At 72.6% G+C, this 19639-nt stretch overlaps 1 protein-coding gene and 9 non-coding genes across 10 annotated transcripts in view; all 10 read left to right on the top strand.

Annotated features, from left to right (window-relative positions):
- Window positions 1–15776, top strand: part of LOC123393840 (collagen alpha-1(I) chain-like) — a 36690-nt gene extending 20914 nt beyond the window's left edge. Inside the window, exons 11-18 of the mRNA XM_045087082.1 lie at window positions 1754–1943; window positions 3973–4105; window positions 6172–6362; window positions 8381–8569; window positions 10582–10770; window positions 12785–12973; window positions 14979–15167; window positions 15589–15776. Coding sequence (XP_044943017.1) covers window positions 1754–1943; window positions 3973–4105; window positions 6172–6362; window positions 8381–8569; window positions 10582–10770; window positions 12785–12973; window positions 14979–15167; window positions 15589–15776 — 1458 coding nt within the window. The remainder of the gene's footprint in view (window positions 1–1753; window positions 1944–3972; window positions 4106–6171; window positions 6363–8380; window positions 8570–10581; window positions 10771–12784; window positions 12974–14978; window positions 15168–15588) is intronic.
- On the top strand, window positions 1439–1557 carry LOC123393851. Its single transcript, XR_006608659.1, has one exon. It is a non-coding gene; the product is annotated as a 5S ribosomal RNA (ribosomal RNA).
- On the top strand, window positions 3657–3775 carry LOC123393850. The gene has a single exon (XR_006608658.1). It is a non-coding gene; the product is annotated as a 5S ribosomal RNA (ribosomal RNA).
- On the top strand, window positions 5857–5975 carry LOC123393849. The gene has a single exon (XR_006608657.1). It is a non-coding gene; the product is annotated as a 5S ribosomal RNA (ribosomal RNA).
- On the top strand, window positions 8066–8184 carry LOC123393848. The gene has a single exon (XR_006608656.1). It is a non-coding gene; the product is annotated as a 5S ribosomal RNA (ribosomal RNA).
- Window positions 10265–10383, top strand: LOC123393875. The gene has a single exon (XR_006608681.1). It is a non-coding gene; the product is annotated as a 5S ribosomal RNA (ribosomal RNA).
- On the top strand, window positions 12462–12581 carry LOC123393864. The gene has a single exon (XR_006608672.1). It is a non-coding gene; the product is annotated as a 5S ribosomal RNA (ribosomal RNA).
- Window positions 14664–14782, top strand: LOC123393874. The gene has a single exon (XR_006608680.1). It is a non-coding gene; the product is annotated as a 5S ribosomal RNA (ribosomal RNA).
- A 1089-nt stretch (window positions 15777–16865) lies between the features above and the next one.
- Window positions 16866–16984, top strand: LOC123393869. Its single transcript, XR_006608676.1, has one exon. It is a non-coding gene; the product is annotated as a 5S ribosomal RNA (ribosomal RNA).
- Window positions 16985–19050: 2066 nt separating this feature from the next.
- On the top strand, window positions 19051–19169 carry LOC123393858. The gene has a single exon (XR_006608666.1). It is a non-coding gene; the product is annotated as a 5S ribosomal RNA (ribosomal RNA).
- The last annotated feature ends 470 nt before the right edge of the window (window positions 19170–19639 follow it).

Below are 19639 nucleotides of genomic sequence, written 5' to 3'. Positions count from 1 at the left end.
CCCTCCCGGCGCCCCCGGGACCGGGCCCCCCCACCCCCCCCCCCTTCTCTCCACCCACGGGGCCTGGGCTCCGCTCCGGCCGGGAGGGGCATTCATTCCCTTCCTTCTCCCCGACCAGCTCCCCTTGGCCCCTTGGGCCCCGCGCCCGGGCTCAGGTGCCCGGGACGCGAGATGGCCGACCGCCCTGGGCTTCCGGAGCCGTGGGCACCCGGCTCCACGCTGCGTCTCCCAGGCACAGCGAAGGCAACCGCGAGGCTGTCTCGCTCAGCAAGACCGGGGGCGCCCCCACACCGGGCCAAGAGAGGCCCCGGCCCCCCCCCGCCTCACCCCACACCAGAGGACTAGACCAGAGGAAGAAACCCTGGCAGGCCCCCAGGCCAGACGGGGTGCTGGGCAGGAATGGGAGCGGAACGGGACTGCAGACACCAAAGCCGGGCCCAAGCAAGCCGGCCCTCCCTCCCGGGGCAGGTGGCAGGCCACCGCTGCCTCCTGGGTGTGTGGTGTCTTGTCCGAGTGTGTGTGCCTGTGTGTGTGTGTGTTTTTCTGTGCGCGTGAGTGGGTGTGTGAGCGTTGCGTGCACCCGTGTCTCCTACCGGGTCCCTGTCCGCATGCGGGTCAGGGTCACCGCGTCTGGCCTGGGGGCTGGGGTTGGGGGTGGAGGGTCTGAGGGGGGTCTGCGGGTTGGAGAGTCTGTCTCTGGGGCTCTGCGTTCTTGCCGTCTGTGCAGAGGTCCCTCCGTCTGTGTCTGTCCCTGTGTCTCCCTGGGTATCCGTGTGTCCGTGTAGGTGAGCCGGCCTGTCTGGGTCTCTCGGTCAGGGCCTGGAGCGGGTGGGTGGTCAGGGGAAGCGCGGTGGAGGTAGGGCCACGGGGCGGGGCTGCCGCTTCTGGGCTGGTGTGTGGCGTCGCCCGTCGCCCGCCCGTGTGTCCTCGTGGCCTCGGGTGGGCTGGGAGCGAGGTGGGGTGGAGAGGAGGGGGGAGAGCCGAGCGGAGCCGAGCCCAGCTGAGCAGAGCTGTGTGGAGGAGAGCAGAAGAGAGCAGAGCAGAGGAGAGGAGAGGAGGGAAGGCCAGGTGGCCGGCTGGGCCCGGCCTAGGTCGCTGGGTGGGCGCTGGTGGTGTGGGGGGGGGGGGGGGGGCGGAGCACACCGTGCGCGGGGCGGGGGGGGGGGGGGGGGGGGTGGGTGTGGGGGGGGGGTGGGGGGGGGGGGGGGCGAGGACGCACCCGGTTGCGGCCTGGGGAGGCACGCGATGGCGGGGCTGCGGAGCCCCGGGATGGGAGAGTGCCCCCTGACAGACTTTGGCGTTGGGGGGGGCCCCCCTGGCGGGCGTGGCGGGGAGGCAGGCGCAAGGCCCAGGGCAGGCTGAGTGGGGAGCCCTGGCTAACTCCGGGGCCCGGGAAGCGCGCAGCAGGCTCATGGGGCGGCCAGCTGAAGCGGCAGGCGTCTACGGCCATACCACCCTGAACGCGCCCGATCTCGTCTGATCTCGGAAGCTAAGCAGGGTCGGGCCTGGTTAGTACTTGGATGGGAGACCGCCTGGGAATACCGGGTGCTGTAGGCTTTTTTTTCCGCCCCCAAACGCTTGTCTTTGGCCTTCCGATTTTCTCTCCCCCTTGGGCCCCCCTCCCTCTCCCTTGGCCGCCACCGCTGGGCGCCCTGGCCAACGCGGCGGCCTCCCAACAGTCCCTGAACGCCTCAGCCCCTGAGCCCGGTCCCCTCACGCCCCTGACCCCCTGACCCCTGCCTGGCCACCCCAGACCCAGCAGCGCGGGGGCCCTGGCCCCAAAAAGGGCGGCCCGCTGCACGGGCGGCCGGCCACAAGCCAGCGTTTCCGCCTGCACGACACGAGGCCCACCCGCGCCTCAGCCGGCCTTGGGGGGCTGCTGGCAGGGCGGGGCAGTCTTGGAAGGGGGCTTTGGGGCCAGAGGCAGGGAAAGGGGGACCGGGGTGAGGACCACGGCCATGGACGCGGGGAGGGGCGTGGGGGGGGCGACGGGCTGTGGGAGGAGGGCGGGGAGGCGCGGGGGGGGGGGGGGGGCCGGGGGCCGAGGGTGTGGGGGGCAGGAGGCAGGAGCAGGCCTCGACCCCGGGCCTGGGCCACCTCTCCCAGGGCCTGTGCTCCCGAGGCCCTGGGCCCTGGATCCCCTAGCGAGGCCCTCGGGCTGCCCCCAGCCCCCAGGCCCACCGGCAGCCGACCCACCCCCCCCCCCCCTCCCGGCGCCCCCGGGACCGGGCCCCCCCACCCCCGCCCCCCCTTCTCTCCCACCCACGGGGCCTGGGCTCCGCTCCGGCCGGGAGGGCATTCATTCCCTTCCTTCTCCCCGACCAGCTCCCCTTGGCCCCTTGGGCCCCGCGCCCGGGCTCAGGTGCCCGGGACGCGAGATGGCCGACCGCCCTGGGCTTCCGGAGCCGTGGGCACCCGGCTCCACGCTGCGTCTCCCAGGCACAGCGAAGGCAACCGCGAGGCTGTCTCGCTCAGCAAGACCGGGGGCGCCCCACACCGGGCCAAGAGAGGCCCCGGCCCCCCCGCCTCACCCCCACACCAGAGGACTAGACCAGAGGAAGAAACCCTGGCAGGCCCCCAGGCCAGACGGGGTGCTGGGCAGGAATGGGAGCGGAACGGGACTGCAGACACCAAAGCCGGGCCCAAGCAAGCCGGCCCTCCCTCCCGGGGCAGGTGGCAGGCCACCGCTGCCTCCTGGGTGTGTGGTGTCTTGTCCGAGTGTGTGTGCCTGTGTGTGTGTGTGTGTTTTCTGTGCGCGTGAGTGGGTGTGTGTGAGCGTTGCGTGCACCCGTGTCTCCTACCGGGTCCCTGTCCGCATGCGGGTCAGGGTCACCGCGTCTGGCCTGGGGGCTGGGGTTGGGGGTGGGAGGGTCTGAGGGGGGTCTGCGGGTTGGAGAGTCTGTCTCTGGGGCTCTGCGTTCTTGCCGTCTGTGCAGAGGTCCCTCCGTCTGTGTCTGTCCCTGTGTCTCCCTGGGTATCCGTGTGTCCGTGTAGGTGAGCCGGCCTGTCTGGGTCTCTCGGTCAGGGCCTGGAGCGGGTGGGTGGTCAGGGGAAGCGCGGTGGAGGTAGGGGCCACGGGGCGGGGGGGCTGCCGCTTCTGGGCTGGTGTGTGGCGTCGCGCCCGTCGCCCGCCCGTGTGTCCTCGTGGCCTCGGGTGGGCTGGGAGCGAGGTGGGGTGGAGAGGAGGGGGGGAGAGCCGAGCGGAGCCGAGCCCAGCTGAGCAGAGCTGTGTGGAGGAGAGCAGAGAAGAGAGCAGAGCAGAGGAGAGGAGAGGAGGGAAGGCCAGGTGGCCGGCTGGGCCCGGCCTAGGTCGCTGGGTGGGCGCTGGTGGTGTGGGGGGGGGGGGGCGGAGCAGCACACCGTGCGCGGGGCGGGGGGGGGGGGGGGGGGGGGGGGGGGGTGTGGGGGGAGTGGGGGGGGGGGGCCGAGGACGCACCCGGTTTGCGGCCTGGGGAGGCACGCGATGGCGGGGCTGCGGAGCCCCGGGATGGGAGAGTGCCCCCTGACAGACTTTGGCGTTGGGGGGGGCCCCCCTGGCGGGCGTGGCGGGGAGGCAGGCGCAAGGCCCAGGGCAGGCTGAGTGGGGAGCCCTGGCTAACTCCGGGGCCCGGGAAGCGCGCAGCAGGCTCATGGGGCGGCCAGCTGAAGCGGCAGGCGTCTACGGCCATACCACCCTGAACGCGCCCGATCTCGTCTGATCTCGGAAGCTAAGCAGGGTCGGGCCTGGTTAGTACTTGGATGGGAGACCGCCTGGGAATACCGGGTGCTGTAGGCTTTTTTTTTCCGCCCCCAAACGCTTGTCTTTGGCCTTCCGATTTTCTCTCCCCCTTGGGCCCCCCTCCCTCTCCCTTGGCCGCCACCGCTGGGCGCCCTGGCCAACGCGGCGGCCTCCCAACAGTCCCTGAACGCCTCAGCCCCTGAGCCCGGTCCCCTCACGCCCCTGACCCCCTGACCCCTGCCTGGCCACCCCAGACCCAGCAGCGCGGGCCCCTGGCCCCAAAAAGGGCGGCCCGCTGCACGGGCGGCCGGCCACAAGCCAGCGTTTCCGCCTGCACGACACGAGGCCCACCCGCGCCTCAGCCGGCCTTGGGGGGCTGCTGGCAGGGCGGGGCAGTCTTGGAAGGGGGCTTTGGGGCCAGAGGCAGGGAAAGGGGGACCGGGGTGAGGACCACGGCCATGGACGCGGGGAGGGGCGTGGGGGCCGACGGGCTGTGGGAGGAGGGCGGGGAGGCGCGGGGGGGGGGGGGGGCCGGGGCCGAGGGTGTGGGGGGGGCAGGAGGCAGGAGCAGGCCTCGACCCCGGGCCTGGGCCACCTCTCCCAGGGCCTGTGCTCCCGAGGCCCTGGGCCCTGGATCCCCTAGCGAGGCCCTCGGGCTGCCCCCAGCCCCCAGGCCCACCGGCAGCCGACCCACCCCCCCCCCCCCCTCCCGGCGCCCCCGGGACCGGGCCCCCCCACCCCCCGCCCCTTCTCTCCACCCACGGGGCCTGGGCTCCGCTCCGGCCGGGAGGGCATTCATTCCCTTCCTTCTCCCCGACCAGCTCCCCTTGGCCCCTTGGGCCCCGCGCCCGGGCTCAGGTGCCCGGGACGCGAGATGGCCGACCGCCCTGGGCTTCCGGAGCCGTGGGCACCCGGCTCCACGCTGCGTCTCCCAGGCACAGCGAAGGCAACCGCGAGGCTGTCTCGCTCAGCAAGACCGGGGGCGCCCCACACCGGGCCAAGAGAGGCCCCGGCCCCCCCCCCTCACCCCACACCAGAGGACTAGACCAGAGGAAGAAACCCTGGCAGGCCCCCAGGCCAGACGGGGTGCTGGGCAGGAATGGGAGCGGAACGGGACTGCAGACACCAAAGCCGGGCCCAAGCAAGCCGGCCCTCCCTCCCGGGGCAGGTGGCAGGCCACCGCTGCCTCCTGGGTGTGTGGTGTCTTGTCCGAGTGTGTGTGCCTGTGTGTGTGTGTGTTTCTGTGCGCGTGAGTGGGTGTGTGAGCGTTGCGTGCACCCGTGTCTCCTACCGGGTCCCTGTCCGCATGCGGGTCAGGGTCACCGCGTCTGGCCTGGGGGCTGGGGTTGGGGGTGGAGGGTCTGAGGGGGGTCTGCGGGTTGGAGAGTCTGTCTCTGGGGCTCTGCGTTCTTGCCGTCTGTGCAGAGGTCCCTCCGTCTGTGTCTGTCCCTGTGTCTCCCTGGGTATCCGTGTGTCCGTGTAGGTGAGCCGGCCTGTCTGGGTCTCTCGGTCAGGGCCTGGAGCGGGTGGGTGGTCAGGGGAAGCGCGGTGGAGGTAGGGCCACGGGGCGGGGCTGCCGCTTCTGGGCTGGTGTGTGGCGTCGCCCGTCGCCCGCCCGTGTGTCCTCGTGGCCTCGGGTGGGCTGGGAGCGAGGTGGGGTGGAGAGGAGGGGAGAGCCGAGCGGAGCCGAGCCCAGCTGAGCAGAGCTGTGTGGAGGAGAGCAGAAGAGAGCAGAGCAGAGGAGAGGAGAGGAGGGAAGGCCAGGTGGCCGGCTGGGCCCGGCCTAGGTCGCTGGGTGGGCGCTGGTGGTGTGGGGGGGGGCGGGGGGGCGGAGCACACCGTGCGCGGGGCGGGGGGGGGGGGGGGGGGGGGGGGGGGGGTGTGGGGGGAGTGGGGGTGGGGGGGGAGAGGACGCACCCGGTTGCGGCCTGGGGAGGCACGCGATGGCGGGGCTGCGGAGCCCCGGGATGGGAGAGTGCCCCCTGACAGACTTTGGCGTTGGGGGGGGCCCCCCCCTGGCGGGCGTGGCGGGGAGGCAGGCGCAAGGCCCAGGGCAGGCTGAGTGGGGAGCCCTGGCTAACTCCGGGGCCCGGGAAGCGCGCAGCAGGCTCATGGGGCGGCCAGCTGAAGCGGCAGGCGTCTACGGCCATACCACCCTGAACGCGCCCGATCTCGTCTGATCTCGGAAGCTAAGCAGGGTCGGGCCTGGTTAGTACTTGGATGGGAGACCGCCTGGGAATACCGGGTGCTGTAGGCTTTTTTTTCCGCCCCCAAACGCTTGTCTTTGGCCTTCCGATTTTCTCTCCCCCTTGGGCCCCCCTCCCTCTCCCTTGGCCGCCACCGCTGGGCGCCCTGGCCAACGCGGCGGCCTCCCAACAGTCCCTGAACGCCTCAGCCCCTGAGCCCGGTCCCCTCACGCCCCTGACCCCCTGACCCCTGCCTGGCCACCCCAGACCCAGCAGCGCGGGGGCCCCTGGCCCCAAAAAGGGCGGCCCGCTGCACGGGCGGCCGGCCACAAGCCAGCGTTTCCGCCTGCACGACACGAGGCCCACCCGCGCCTCAGCCGGCCTTGGGGGGCTGCTGGCAGGGCGGGGCAGTCTTGGAAGGGGGCTTTGGGGCCAGAGGCAGGGAAAGGGGGACCGGGGTGAGGACCACGGCCATGGACGCGGGGAGGGGCGTGGGGGCCGACGGGCTGTGGGAGGAGGGCGGGGAGGCGCGGGGGGTGGGGGGCCGGGGCCGAGGGTGTGGGGGGCAGGAGGCAGGAGCAGGCCTCGACCCCGGGCCTGGGCCACCTCTCCCAGGGCCTGTGCTCCCGAGGCCCTGGGCCCTGGATCCCCTAGCGAGGCCCTCGGGCTGCCCCCAGCCCCCAGGCCCACCGGCAGCCGACCCACCCCCCCCACCCCTCCCGGCGCCCCCGGGACCGGGCCCCCCCACCCCCCGCCCCTTCTCTCCACCCACGGGGCCTGGGCTCCGCTCCGGCCGGGAGGGCATTCATTCCCTTCCTTCTCCCCGACCAGCTCCCCTTGGCCCCTTGGGCCCCGCGCCCGGGCTCAGGTGCCCGGGACGCGAGATGGCCGACCGCCCTGGGCTTCCGGAGCCGTGGGCACCCGGCTCCACGCTGCGTCTCCCAGGCACAGCGAAGGCAACCGCGAGGCTGTCTCGCTCAGCAAGACCGGGGGCGCCCCACACCGGGCCAAGAGAGGCCCCGGCCCCCCGCCTCACCCCACACCAGAGGACTAGACCAGAGGAAGAAACCCTGGCAGGCCCCCAGGCCAGACGGGGTGCTGGGCAGGAATGGGAGCGGAACGGGACTGCAGACACCAAAGCCGGGCCCAAGCAAGCCGGCCCTCCCTCCCGGGGCAGGTGGCAGGCCACCGCTGCCTCCTGGGTGTGTGGTGTCTTGTCCGAGTGTGTGTGCCTGTGTGTGTGTGTGTTTCTGTGTGCGTGCGCGTGAGTGGGTGTGTGAGCGTTGCGTGCACCCGTGTCTCCTACCGGGTCCCTGTCCGCATGCGGGTCAGGGTCACCGCGTCTGGCCTGGGGGCTGGGGTTGGGGGTGGAGGGTCTGAGGGGGGTCTGCGGGTTGGAGAGTCTGTCTCTGGGGCTCTGCGTTCTTGCCGTCTGTGCAGAGGTCCCTCCGTCTGTGTCTGTCCCTGTGTCTCCCTGGGTATCCGTGTGTCCGTGTAGGTGAGCCGGCCTGTCTGGGTCTCTCGGTCAGGGCCTGGAGCGGGTGGGTGGTCAGGGGAAGCGCGGTGGAGGTAGGGCCACGGGGCGGGGCTGCCGCTTCTGGGCTGGTGTGTGGCGTCGCCCGTCGCCCGCCCGTGTGTCCTCGTGGCCTCGGGTGGGCTGGGAGCGAGGTGGGGTGGAGAGGAGGGGGGAGAGCCGAGCGGAGCCGAGCCCAGCTGAGCAGAGCTGTGTGGAGGAGAGCAGAAGAGAGCAGAGCAGAGGAGAGGAGAGAGAGGGAAGGCCAGGTGGCCGGCTGGGCCCGGCCTAGGTCGCTGGGTGGGCGCTGGTGGTGTGGGGGGGGGGGGGGGGCGGAGCACACACCGTGCGCGGGGCGGGGGGGGGGGGGGGGGGGGGGGGGGGGGGGGGGTGTGGGGGGGGGTGGGGGGGGGGGCCGAGGACGCACCCGGTTGCGGCCTGGGGAGGCACGCGATGGCGGGGCTGCGGAGCCCCGGGATGGGAGAGTGCCCCCCTGACAGACTTTGGCGTTGGGGGGGGCCCCCCTGGCGGGCGTGGCGGGGGAGGCAGGCGCAAGGCCCAGGGCAGGCTGAGTGGGGAGCCCTGGCTAACTCCGGGGCCCGGGAAGCGCGCAGCAGGCTCATGGGGCGGCCAGCTGAAGCGGCAGGCGTCTACGGCCATACCACCCTGAACGCGCCCGATCTCGTCTGATCTCGGAAGCTAAGCAGGGTCGGGCCTGGTTAGTACTTGGATGGGAGACCGCCTGGGAATACCGGGTGCTGTAGGCTTTTTTTTCCGCCCCCAAACGCTTGTCTTTGGCCTTCCGATTTTCTCTCCCCCTTGGGCCCCCCTCCCTCTCCCTTGGCCGCCACCGCTGGGCGCCCTGGCCAACGCGGCGGCCTCCCAACAGTCCCTGAACGCCTCAGCCCCTGAGCCCGGTCCCCTCACGCCCCTGACCCCCTGACCCCTGCCTGGCCACCCCAGACCCAGCAGCGCGGGCCCCTGGCCCCAAAAAGGGCGGCCCGCTGCACGGGCGGCCGGCCACAAGCCAGCGTTTCCGCCTGCACGACACGAGGCCCACCCGCGCCTCAGCCGGCCTTGGGGGGCTGCTGGCAGGGCGGGGCAGTCTTGGAAGGGGGCTTTGGGGCCAGAGGCAGGGAAAGGGGGACCGGGGTGAGGACCACGGCCATGGACGCGGGGGGTGGGGCGTGGGGGCCGACGGGCTGTGGGAGGTGGGCGGGGAGGCGCGGGGGGGGGGGGGGGCCGGGGCCGAGGGTGTGGGGGGCAGGAGGCAGGAGCAGGCCTCGACCCCGGGCCTGGGCCACCTCTCCCAGGGCCTGTGCTCCCGAGGCCCTGGGCCCTGGATCCCCTAGCGAGGCCCTCGGGCTGCCCCCAGCCCCCAGGCCCACCGGCAGCCGACCCACCCCCCCCACCCCTCCCGGCGCCCCCGGGACCCGGGCCCCCCCCCCCCCCCCCCCCTTTCTCTCCCACCCACGGGGCCTGGGCTCCGCTCCGGCCGGGAGGGCATTCATTCCCTTCCTTCTCCCCGACCAGCTCCCCTTGGCCCCTTGGGCCCCGCGCCCGGGCTCAGGTGCCCGGGACGCGAGATGGCCGACCGCCCTGGGCTTCCGGAGCCGTGGGCACCCGGCTCCACGCTGCGTCTCCCAGGCACAGCGAAGGCAACCGCGAGGCTGTCTCGCTCAGCAAGACCGGGGGCGCCCCACACCGGGCCAAGAGAGGCCCCGGCCCCCCGCCTCACCCCACACCAGAGGACTAGACCAGAGGAAGAAACCCTGGCAGGCCCCCAGGCCAGACGGGGTGCTGGGCAGGAATGGGAGCGGAACGGGACTGCAGACACCAAAGCCGGGCCCAAGCAAGCCGGCCCTCCCTCCCGGGGCAGGTGGCAGGCCACCGCTGCCTCCTGGGTGTGTGGTGTCTTGTCCGAGTGTGTGTGCCTGTGTGTGTGTGTGTTTCTGTGCGCGCGTGAGTGGGTGTGTGAGCGTTGCGTGCACCCGTGTCTCCTACCGGGTCCCTGTCCGCATGCGGGTCAGGGTCACCGCGTCTGGCCTGGGGGCTGGGGTTGGGGGTGGAGGGTCTGAGGGGGGTCTGCGGGTTGGAGAGTCTGTCTCTGGGGCTCTGCGTTCTTGCCGTCTGTGCAGAGGTCCCTCCGTCTGTGTCTGTCCCTGTGTCTCCCTGGGTATCCGTGTGTCCGTGTAGGTGAGCCGGCCTGTCTGGGTCTCTCGGTCAGGGCCTGGAGCGGGTGGGTGGTCAGGGGAAGCGCGGTGGAGGTAGGGCCACGGGGCGGGGCTGCCGCTTCTGGGCTGGTGTGTGGCGTCGCCCGTCGCCCGCCCGTGTGTCCTCGTGGCCTCGGGTGGGCTGGGAGCGAGGTGGGGTGGAGAGGAGGGGAGAGCCGAGCGGAGCCGAGCCCAGCTGAGCAGAGCTGTGTGGAGGAGAGCAGAAGAGAGCAGAGCAGAGGAGAGGAGAGGAGGGAAGGCCAGGTGGCCGGCTGGGCCCGGCCTAGGTCGCTGGGTGGGCGCTGGTGGTGTGGGGGGGCGGGGGCGGAGCACACCGTGCGCGGGGCGGGGGGGGGGGGGGGGGGGGGGGGTGTGGGGGGGGGGGGGGGGGGGGGGGGGGCCGAGGACGCACCCGGTTGCGGCCTGGGGAGGCACGCGATGGCGGGGCTGCGGAGCCCCGGGATGGGAGAGTGCCCCCTGACAGACTTTGGCGTTGGGGGGGGGCCCCCCTGGCGGGCGTGGCGGGGAGGCAGGCGCAAGGCCCAGGGCAGGCTGAGTGGGGAGCCCTGGCTAACTCCGGGGCCCGGGAAGCGCGCGCAGCAGGCTCATGGGGCGGCCAGCTGAAGCGGCAGGCGTCTACGGCCATACCACCCTGAACGCGCCCGATCTCGTCTGATCTCGGAAGCTAAGCAGGGTCGGGCCTGGTTAGTACTTGGATGGGAGACCGCCTGGGAATACCGGGTGCTGTAGGCTTTTTTTTTCCGCCCCCCCAACGCTTGTCTTTGGCCTTCCGATTTTCTCTCCCCCTTGGGCCCCCCTCCCTCTCCCTTGGCCGCCACCGCTGGGCGCCCTGGCCAACGCGGCGGCCTCCCAACAGTCCCTGAACGCCTCAGCCCCTGAGCCCGGTCCCCTCACGCCCCTGACCCCCTGACCCCTGCCTGGCCACCCCAGACCCAGCAGCGCGGGCCCCTGGCCCCAAAAAGGGCGGCCCGCTGCACGGGCGGCCGGCCACAAGCCAGCGTTTCCGCCTGCACGACACGAGGCCCACCCGCGCCTCAGCCGGCCTTGGGGGGCTGCTGGCAGGGCGGGGCAGTCTTGGAAGGGGGCTTTGGGGCCAGAGGCAGGGAAAGGGGGACCGGGGTGAGGACCACGGCCATGGACGCGGGGAGGGGCGTGGGGGCCGACGGGCTGTGGGAGGAGGGCGGGGAGGCGCGGGGGGTGGGGGGCCGGGGCCGAGGGTGTGGGGGGCAGGAGGCAGGAGCAGGCCTCGACCCCGGGCCTGGGCCACCTCTCCCAGGGCCTGTGCTCCCGAGGCCCTGGGCCCTGGATCCCCTAGCGAGGCCCTCGGGCTGCCCCCAGCCCCCAGGCCCACCGGCAGCCGACCCACCCCCCCCCCCTCCCGGCGCCCCCGGGACCGGGCCCCCCCCCCCCCCCCGCCCCTTCTCTCCACCCACGGGGCCTGGGCTCCGCTCCGGCCGGGAGGGCATTCATTCCCTTCCTTCTCCCCGACCAGCTCCCCTTGGCCCCTTGGGCCCCGCGCCCGGGCTCAGGTGCCCGGGACGCGAGATGGCCGACCGCCCTGGGCTTCCGGAGCCGTGGGCACCCGGCTCCACGCTGCGTCTCCCAGGCACAGCGAAGGCAACCGCGAGGCTGTCTCGCTCAGCAAGACCGGGGGCGCCCCCACACCGGGCCCAAGAGAGGCCCCGGCCCCCCCGCCTCACCCCACACCAGAGGACTAGACCAGAGGAAGAAACCCCCTGGCAGGCCCCCAGGCCAGACGGGGTGCTGGGCAGGAATGGGAGCGGAACGGGACTGCAGACACCAAAGCCGGGCCCAAGCAAGCCGGCCCTCCCTCCCGGGGCAGGTGGCAGGCCACCGCTGCCTCCTGGGTGTGTGGTGTCTTGTCCGAGTGTGTGTGCCCTGTGTGTGTGTGTGTTTCTGTGCGCGTGAGTGGGTGTGTGAGCGTTGCGTGCACCCGTGTCTCCTACCGGGTCCCTGTCCGCATGCGGGTCAGGGTCACCGCGTCTGGCCTGGGGGCTGGGGTTGGGGGTGGAGGGTCTGAGGGGGGTCTGCGGGTTGGAGAGTCTGTCTCTGGGGCTCTGCGTTCTTGCCGTCTGTGCAGAGGTCCCTCCGTCTGTGTCTGTCCCTGTGTCTCCCTGGGTATCCGTGTGTCCGTGTAGGTGAGCCGGCCTGTCTGGGTCTCTCGGTCAGGGCCTGGAGCGGGTGGGTGGTCAGGGGAAGCGCGGTGGAGGTAGGGCCACGGGGCGGGGCTGCCGCTTCTGGGCTGGTGTGTGGCGTCGCCCGTCGCCCGCCCGTGTGTCCTCGTGGCCTCGGGTGGGCTGGGAGCGAGGTGGGGTGGAGAGGAGGGGAGAGCCGAGCGGAGCCGAGCCCAGCTGAGCAGAGCTGTGTGGAGGAGAGCAGAAGAGAGCAGAGCAGAGGAGAGGAGAGGAGGGAAGGCCAGGTGGCCGGCTGGGCCCGGCCTAGGTCGCTGGGTGGGCGCTGGTGGTGTGGGGGGGGGGGGGGGGGGAGCACACCGTGCGCGGGGCGGGGGGGGGGGGGGGGGGGTGGGGTGGGGGGGGGGGAGTGGGGGGGGGGGCCGAGGACGCACCCGGTTGCGGCCTGGGGAGGCACGCGATGGCGGGGCTGCGGAGCCCCGGGATGGGAGAGTGCCCCGACAGACTTTGGCGTTGGGGGGGGCCCCCCTGGCGGGCGTGGCGGGGAGGCAGGCGCAAGGCCCAGGGCAGGGGCAGGCTGAGTGGGGAGCCCTGGCTAACTCCGGGGCCCGGGAAGCGCGCAGCAGGCTCATGGGGCGGCCAGCTGAAGCGGCAGGCGTCTACGGCCCATACCACCCTGAACGCGCCCGATCTCGTCTGATCTCGGAAGCTAAGCAGGGTCGGGCCTGGTTAGTACTTGGATGGGAGACCGCCTGGGAATACCGGGTGCTGTAGGCTTTTTTTTTTTTTTTCCGCCCCCAAACGCTTGTCTTTGGCCTTCCGATTTTCTCTCCCCCTTGGGCCCCCCTCCCTCTCCCTTGGCCGCCACCGCTGGGCGCCCTGGCCAACGCGGCGGCCTCCCAACAGTCCCTGAACGCCTCAGCCCCTGAGCCCGGTCCCCTCACGCCCCTGACCCCCTGACCCCTGCCTGGCCACCCCAGACCCAGCAGCGCGGGCCCCTGGCCCCAAAAAGGGCGGCCCGCTGCACGGGCGGCCGGCCACAAGCCAGCGTTTCCGCCTGCACGACACGAGGCCCACCCGCGCCTCAGCCGGCCTTGGGGGGCTGCTGGCAGGGCGGGGCAGTCTTGGAAGGGGGCTTTGGGGCCAGAGGCAGGGAAAGGGGGACCGGGGTGAGGACCACGGCCATGGACGCGGGGAGGGGCGTGGGGGCCGACGGGCTGTGGGGGGGGGGGGGGGGGGCGGCGCGGGGGGTGGGGGGCCGGGGCCGAGGGTGTGGGGGGCAGGAGGCAGGAGCAGGCCTCGACCCCGGGCCTGGGCCACCTCTCCCAGGGCCTGTGCTCCCGAGGCCCTGGGCCCTGGATCCCCTAGCGAGGCCCTCGGGCTGCCCCCAGCCCCCAGGCCCACCGGCAGCCGACCCCCCCCCCCCCCCCCCCCCCGGCGCCCCCGGGGACCGGGCCCCCCCACCCCCCGCCCCTTCTCTCCACCCACGGGGCCTGGGCTCCGCTCCGGCCGGGAGGGCATTCATTCCCTTCCTTCTCCCCGACCAGCTCCCCTTGGCCCCTTGGGCCCCGCGCCCGGGCTCAGGTGCCCGGGACGCGAGATGGCCGACCGCCCTGGGCTTCCGGAGCCGTGGGCACCCGGCTCCACGCTGCGTCTCCCAGGCACAGCGAAGGCAACCGCGAGGCTGTCTCGCTCAGCAAGACCGGGGGGCGCCCCACACCGGGCCAAGAGAGGCCCCGGCCCCCCGCCTCACCCCCACACCAGAGGACTAGACCAGAGGAAGAAACCCTGGCAGGCCCCCAGGCCAGACGGGGTGCTGGGCAGGAATGGGAGCGGAACGGGACTGCAGACACCAAAGCCGGGCCCAAGCAAGCCGGCCCTCCCTCCCGGGGCAGGTGGCAGGCCACCGCTGCCTCCTGGGTGTGTGGTGTCTTGTCCGAGTGTGTGTGCCTGTGTGTGTGTGTGTTTCTGTGCGCGTGAGTGGGTGTGTGAGCGTTGCGTGCACCCGTGTCTCCTACCGGGTCCCTGTCCGCATGCGGGTCAGGGTCACCGCGTCTGGCCTGGGGGCTGGGGTTGGGGGTGGAGGGTCTGAGGGGGGTCTGCGGGTTGGAGAGTCTGTCTCTGGGGCTCTGCGTTCTTGCCGTCTGTGCAGAGGTCCCTCCGTCTGTGTCTGTCCCTGTGTCTCCCTGGGTATCCGTGTGTCCGTGTAGGTGAGCCGGCCTGTCTGGGTCTCTCGGTCAGGGCCTGGAGCGGGTGGGTGGTCAGGGGAAGCGCGGTGGAGGTAGGGCCACGGGGCGGGGCTGCCGCTTCTGGGCTGGTGTGTGGCGTCGCCCGTCGCCCGCCCGTGTGTCCTCGTGGCCTCGGGTGGGCTGGGAGCGAGGTGGGGTGGAGAGGAGGGGAGAGCCGAGCGGAGCCGAGCCCAGCTGAGCAGAGCTGTGTGGAGGAGAGCAGAAGAGAGCAGAGCAGAGGAGAGGAGAGGAGGGAAGGCCAGGTGGCCGGCTGGGCCCGGCCTAGGTCGCTGGGTGGGCGCTGGTGGTGTGGGGGGGCGGGGGCGGAGCACACCGTGCGCGGGGCGGGGGGGGGGGGGGGGTTGGGGTGGGGTGTGGGGGGGAGTGGGGGTGGGGGGCCGAGGACGCACCCGGTTGCGGCCTGGGGAGGCACGCGATGGCGGGGCTGCGGAGCCCCCCGGGATGGGAGAGTGCCCCCTGACAGACTTTGGCGTTGGGGGGGGCCCCCCTGGCGGGCGTGGCGGGGAGGCAGGCGCAAGGCCCAGGGCAGGCTGAGTGGGGAGCCCTGGCTAACTCCGGGGCCCGGGAAGCGCGCAGCAGGCTCATGGGGCGGCCAGCTGAAGCGGCAGGCGTCTACGGCCATACCACCCTGAACGCGCCCGATCTCGTCTGATCTCGGAAGCTAAGCAGGGTCGGGCCTGGTTAGTACTTGGATGGGAGACCGCCTGGGAATACCGGGTGCTGTAGGCTTTTTTTTCCGCCCCCAAACGCTTGTCTTTGGCCTTCCGATTTTCTCTCCCCCTTGGGCCCCCCTCCCTCTCCCTTGGCCGCCACCGCTGGGCGCCCTGGCCAACGCGGCGGCCTCCCAACAGTCCCTGAACGCCTCAGCCCCTGAGCCCGGTCCCCTCACGCCCCTGACCCCCTGACCCCTGCCTGGCCACCCCAGACCCAGCAGCGCGGGCCCCTGGCCCCAAAAAGGGCGGCCCGCTGCACGGGCGGCCGGCCACAAGCCAGCGTTTCCGCCTGCACGACACGAGGCCCACCCGCGCCTCAGCCGGCCTTGGGGGGCTGCTGGCAGGGCGGGGCAGTCTTGGAAGGGGGCTTTGGGGCCAGAGGCAGGGAAAGGGGGACCGGGGTGAGGACCACGGCCATGGACGCGGGGGGAGGGGCGTGGGGGCCGACGGGCTGTGGGAGGAGGGCGGGGAGGCGCGGGGGGGGGGGGGGGCCGGGGCCGAGGGTGTGGGGGGGGAGGGAGGCAGGAGCAGGCCTCGACCCCGGGCCTGGGCCACCTCTCCCAGGGCCTGTGCTCCCGAGGCCCTGGGCCCTGGATCCCCTAGCGAGGCCCTCGGGCTGCCCCCAGCCCCCAGGCCCACCGGCAGCCGACCCACCCCCCCCCCCCCCCCCCCCGGCGCCCCCCGGGACCGGGCCCCCCCCCCCCCCCCCTTCTTCTCTCCACCCACGGGGCCTGGGCTCCGCTCCGGCCGGGAGGGCATTCATTCCCTTCCTTCTCCCCGACCAGCTCCCCTTGGCCCCTTGGGCCCCGCGCCCGGGCTCAGGTGCCCGGGACGCGCGAGATGGCCGACCGCCCTGGGCTTCCGGAGCCGTGGGCACCCGGCTCCACGCTGCGTCTCCCAGGCACAGCGAAGGCAACCGCGAGGCTGTCTCGCTCAGCAAGACCGGGGGCGCCCCACACCGGGCCAAGAGAGGCCCCGGCCCCCCGCCTCACCCCACACCAGAGGACTAGACCAGAGGAAGAAACCCTGGCAGGCCCCCAGGCCAGACGGGGTGCTGGGCAGGAATGGGAGCGGAACGGGACTGCAGACACCAAAGCCGGGCCCAAGCAAGCCGGCCCTCCCTCCCGGGGCAGGTGGCAGGCCACCGCTGCCTCCTGGGTGTGTGGTGTCTTGTCCGAGTGTGTGTGCCTGTGTGTGTGTGTGTTTCTGTGCGCGTGAGTGGGTGTGTGAGCGTTGCGTGCACCCGTGTCTCCTACCGGGTCCCTGTCCGCATGCGGGTCAGGGTCACCGCGTCTGGCCTGGGGGCTGGGGTTGGGGGTGGAGGGTCTGAGGGGGGTCTGCGGGTTGGAGAGTCTGTCTCTGGGGCTCTGCGTTCTTGCCGTCTGTGCAGAGGTCCCTCCGTCTGTGTCTGTCCCTGTGTCTCCCTGGGTATCCGTGTGTCCGTGTAGGTGAGCCGGCCTGTCTGGGTCTCTCGGTCAGGGCCTGGAGCGGGTGGGTGGTCAGGGGAAGCGCGGTGGAGGTAGGGCCACGGGGCGGGGGCTGCCGCTTCTGGGCTGGTGTGTGTGGCGTCGCCCGTCGCCCGCCCGTGTGTCCTCGTGGCCTCGGGTGGGCTGGGAGCGAGGTGGGGTGGAGAGGAGGGGAGAGCCGAGCGGAGCCGAGCCCAGCTGAGCAGAGCTGTGTGGAGGAGAGCAGAAGAGAGCAGAGGAGAGGAGAGGAGGGAAGGCCAGGTGGCCGGCTGGGCCCGGCCTAGGTCGCTGGGTGGGCGCTGGTGGTGTGGGGGGGGGGGGGGCGGAGCACACCGTGCGCGGGGCGGGGGGGGGGGGGGGGGTTGGGTGGGGTGTTGGGGGGGAGTGGGGGTGGGGGCCGAGGACGCACCCGGTTGCGGCCTGGGGAGGCACGCGATGGCGGGGCTGCGGAGCCCCGGGATGGGAGAGTGCCCCCCTGACAGACTTTGGCGTTGGGGGGGGCCCCCCTGGCGGGGGGCGGGGAGGGGGAGGCAGGCGCAAGGCCCAGGGCAGGCTGAGTGGGGAGCCCTGGCTAACTCCGGGGCCCGGGAAGCGCGCAGCAGGCTCATGGGGCGGCCAGCTGAAGCGGCAGGCGTCTACGGCCATACCACCCTGAACGCGCCCGATCTCGTCTGATCTCGGAAGCTAAGCAGGGTCGGGCCTGGTTAGTACTTGGATGGGAGACCGCCTGGGAATACCGGGTGCTGTAGGCTTTTTTTTCCGCCCCCAAACGCTTGTCTTTGGCCTTCCGATTTTCTCTCCCCCTTGGGCCCCCCTCCCTCTCCCTTGGCCGCCACCGCTGGGCGCCCTGGCCAACGCGGCGGCCTCCCAACAGTCCCTGAACGCCTCAGCCCCTGAGCCCGGTCCCCTCACGCCCCTGACCCCCTGACCCCTGCCTGGCCACCCCAGACCCAGCAGCGCGGGCCCCTGGCCCCAAAAAGGGCGGCCCGCTGCACGGGCGGCCGGCCACAAGCCAGCGTTTCCGCCTGCACACGACACGAGGCCCACCCGCGCCTCAGCCGGCCTTGGGGGGCTGCTGGCAGGGCGGGGCAGTCTTGGAAGGGGGCTTTGGGGCCAGAGGCAGGGAAAGGGGGACCGGGGTGAGGACCACGGCCATGGACGCGGGGAGGGGCGTGGGGGCCGACGGGCTGTGGGAGGAGGGCGGGGAGGCGCGGGGGGGGGGGGGGGCCGGGGCCCGGGGGGGGGGGGGGGCAGGAGGCAGGAGCAGGCCTCGACCCCGGGCCTGGGCCACCTCTCCCAGGGCCTGTGCTCCCGAGGCCCTGGGCCCTGGATCCCCTAGCGAGGCCCTCGGGCTGCCCCCAGCCCCCAGGCCCACCGGCAGCCGACCCACCCCCCCCACCCCTCCCGGCGCCCCCGGGACCGGGCCCCCCCACCCCCCGCCCCTTCTCTCCACCCACGGGGCCTGGGCTCCGCTCCGGCCGGGAGGGCATTCATTCCCTTCCTTCTCCCCGACCAGCTCCCCTTGGCCCCTTGGGCCCCGCGCCCGGGCTCAGGTGCCCGGGACGCGAGATGGCCGACCGCCCTGGGCTTCCGGAGCCGTGGGCACCCGGCTCCACGCTGCGTCTCCCAGGGCACAGCGAAGGCAACCGCGAGGCTGTCTCGCTCAGCAAGACCGGGGGCGCCCCACACCGGGCCAAGAGAGGCCCCGGCCCCCCGCCTCACCCCACACCAGAGGACTAGACCAGAGGAAGAAACCCTGGCAGGCCCCCAGGCCAGACGGGGTGCTGGGCAGGAATGGGAGCGGAACGGGACTGCAGACACCAAAGCCGGGCCCAAGCAAGCCGGCCCTCCCTCCCGGGGCAGGTGGCAGGCCACCGCTGCCTCCTGGGTGTGTGGTGTCTTGTCCGTGTGTGTGTGCCTGTGTGTGTGTGTGTGTTTCTGTGCGCGTGAGTGGGTGTGTGAGCGTTGCGTGCACCCGTGTCTCCTACCGGGTCCCTGTCCGCATGCGGGTCAGGGTCACCGCGTCTGGCCTGGGGGCTGGGGTTGGGGGTGGAGGGTCTGAGGGGGGTCTGCGGGTTGGAGAGTCTGTCTCTGGGGCTCTGCGTTCTTGCCGTCTGTGCAGAGGTCCCTCCGTCTGTGTCTGTCCCTGTGTCTCCCTGGGTATCCGTGTGTCCGTGTAGGTGAGCCGGCCTGTCTGGGTCTCTCGGTCAGGGCCTGGAGCGGGTGGGTGGTCAGGGGAAGCGCGGTGGAGGTAGGGGCCACGGGGCGGGGCTGCCGCTTCTGGGCTGGTGTGTGGCGTCGCCCGTCGCCCGCCCGTGTGTCCTCGTGGCCTCGGGTGGGCTGGGAGCGAGGTGGGGTGGAGAGGAGGGGAGAGCCGAGCGGAGCCGAGCCCAGCTGAGCAGAGCTGTGTGGAGGAGAGCAGAAGAGAGCAGAGGAGAGGAGAGGAGGGAAGGCCAGGTGGCCGGCTGGGCCCGGCCTAGGTCGCTGGGTGGGCGCTGGTGGTGTGGGGGGGCGGGGGCGGAGCACACCGTGCGCGGGGCGGGGGGGGGGGGGTTGGGGTGGGGTGTGGGGGGAGTGGGGGTGGGGGCCGAGGACGCACCCGGTTGCGGCCTGGGGAGGCACGCGATGGCGGGGCTGCGGAGCCCCGGGATGGGAGAGTGCCCCCTGACAGACTTTGGCGTTGGGGGGGGCCCCCCTGGCGGGCGGGGCGGGGAGGCAGGCGCAAGGCCCAGGGCAGGCTGAGTGGGGAGCCCTGGCTAACTCCGGGGCCCGGGAAGCGCGCAGCAGGCTCATGGGGCGGCCAGCTGAAGCGGCAGGCGTCTACGGCCATACCACCCTGAACGCGCCCGATCTCGTCTGATCTCGGAAGCTAAGCAGGGTCGGGCCTGGTTAGTACTTGGATGGGAGACCGCCTGGGAATACCGGGTGCTGTAGGCTTTTTTTTCCGCCCCCAAACGCTTGTCTTTGGCCTTCCGATTTTCTCTCCCCCTTGGGCCCCCCTCCCTCTCCCTTGGCCGCCACCGCTGGGCGCCCTGGCCAACTCAGCGGCCTCCCAACAGTCCCTGAACGCCTCAGCAGCATAACAGGATAACGAATAGCGAAAATCTGTGTTTAACCCTGCTGTTTCTGGCTTCTGTATAATAATGCTTCTAATGCTTTGCTAAGAAATGAAAAATTGCTTAAACCCTCAGCTCTAAGGAGCGGGAGGCTGGCTGAGGACAAAGCGAAAGCTGGCGCCTTGCACCCCCCCCCTTCACCCACTCCCCTTGGTAACATGTGTGACATTTCACAGGCACCCCTGACTGCCCTACAAGAAGAGCAAATGGTTATCTTGCAGAGATCACAGTCCTGCAAGGCAGGAGTCTCTCTTGGTTTACAAATGTCCTTGAGATTTACAACAAAGAAGT

The sequence above is a fragment of the Mustela putorius genome, unplaced genomic scaffold (assembly GCF_011764305.1).
Source record: "Mustela putorius furo isolate JIRA1106 unplaced genomic scaffold, ASM1176430v1.1 tig00001033_pilon_pilon_pilon, whole genome shotgun sequence".
NCBI classification, from domain to species: Eukaryota; Metazoa; Chordata; class Mammalia; order Carnivora; family Mustelidae; genus Mustela; species Mustela putorius.
This window is presented reverse-complemented; position numbering and strand designations above follow the sequence as displayed.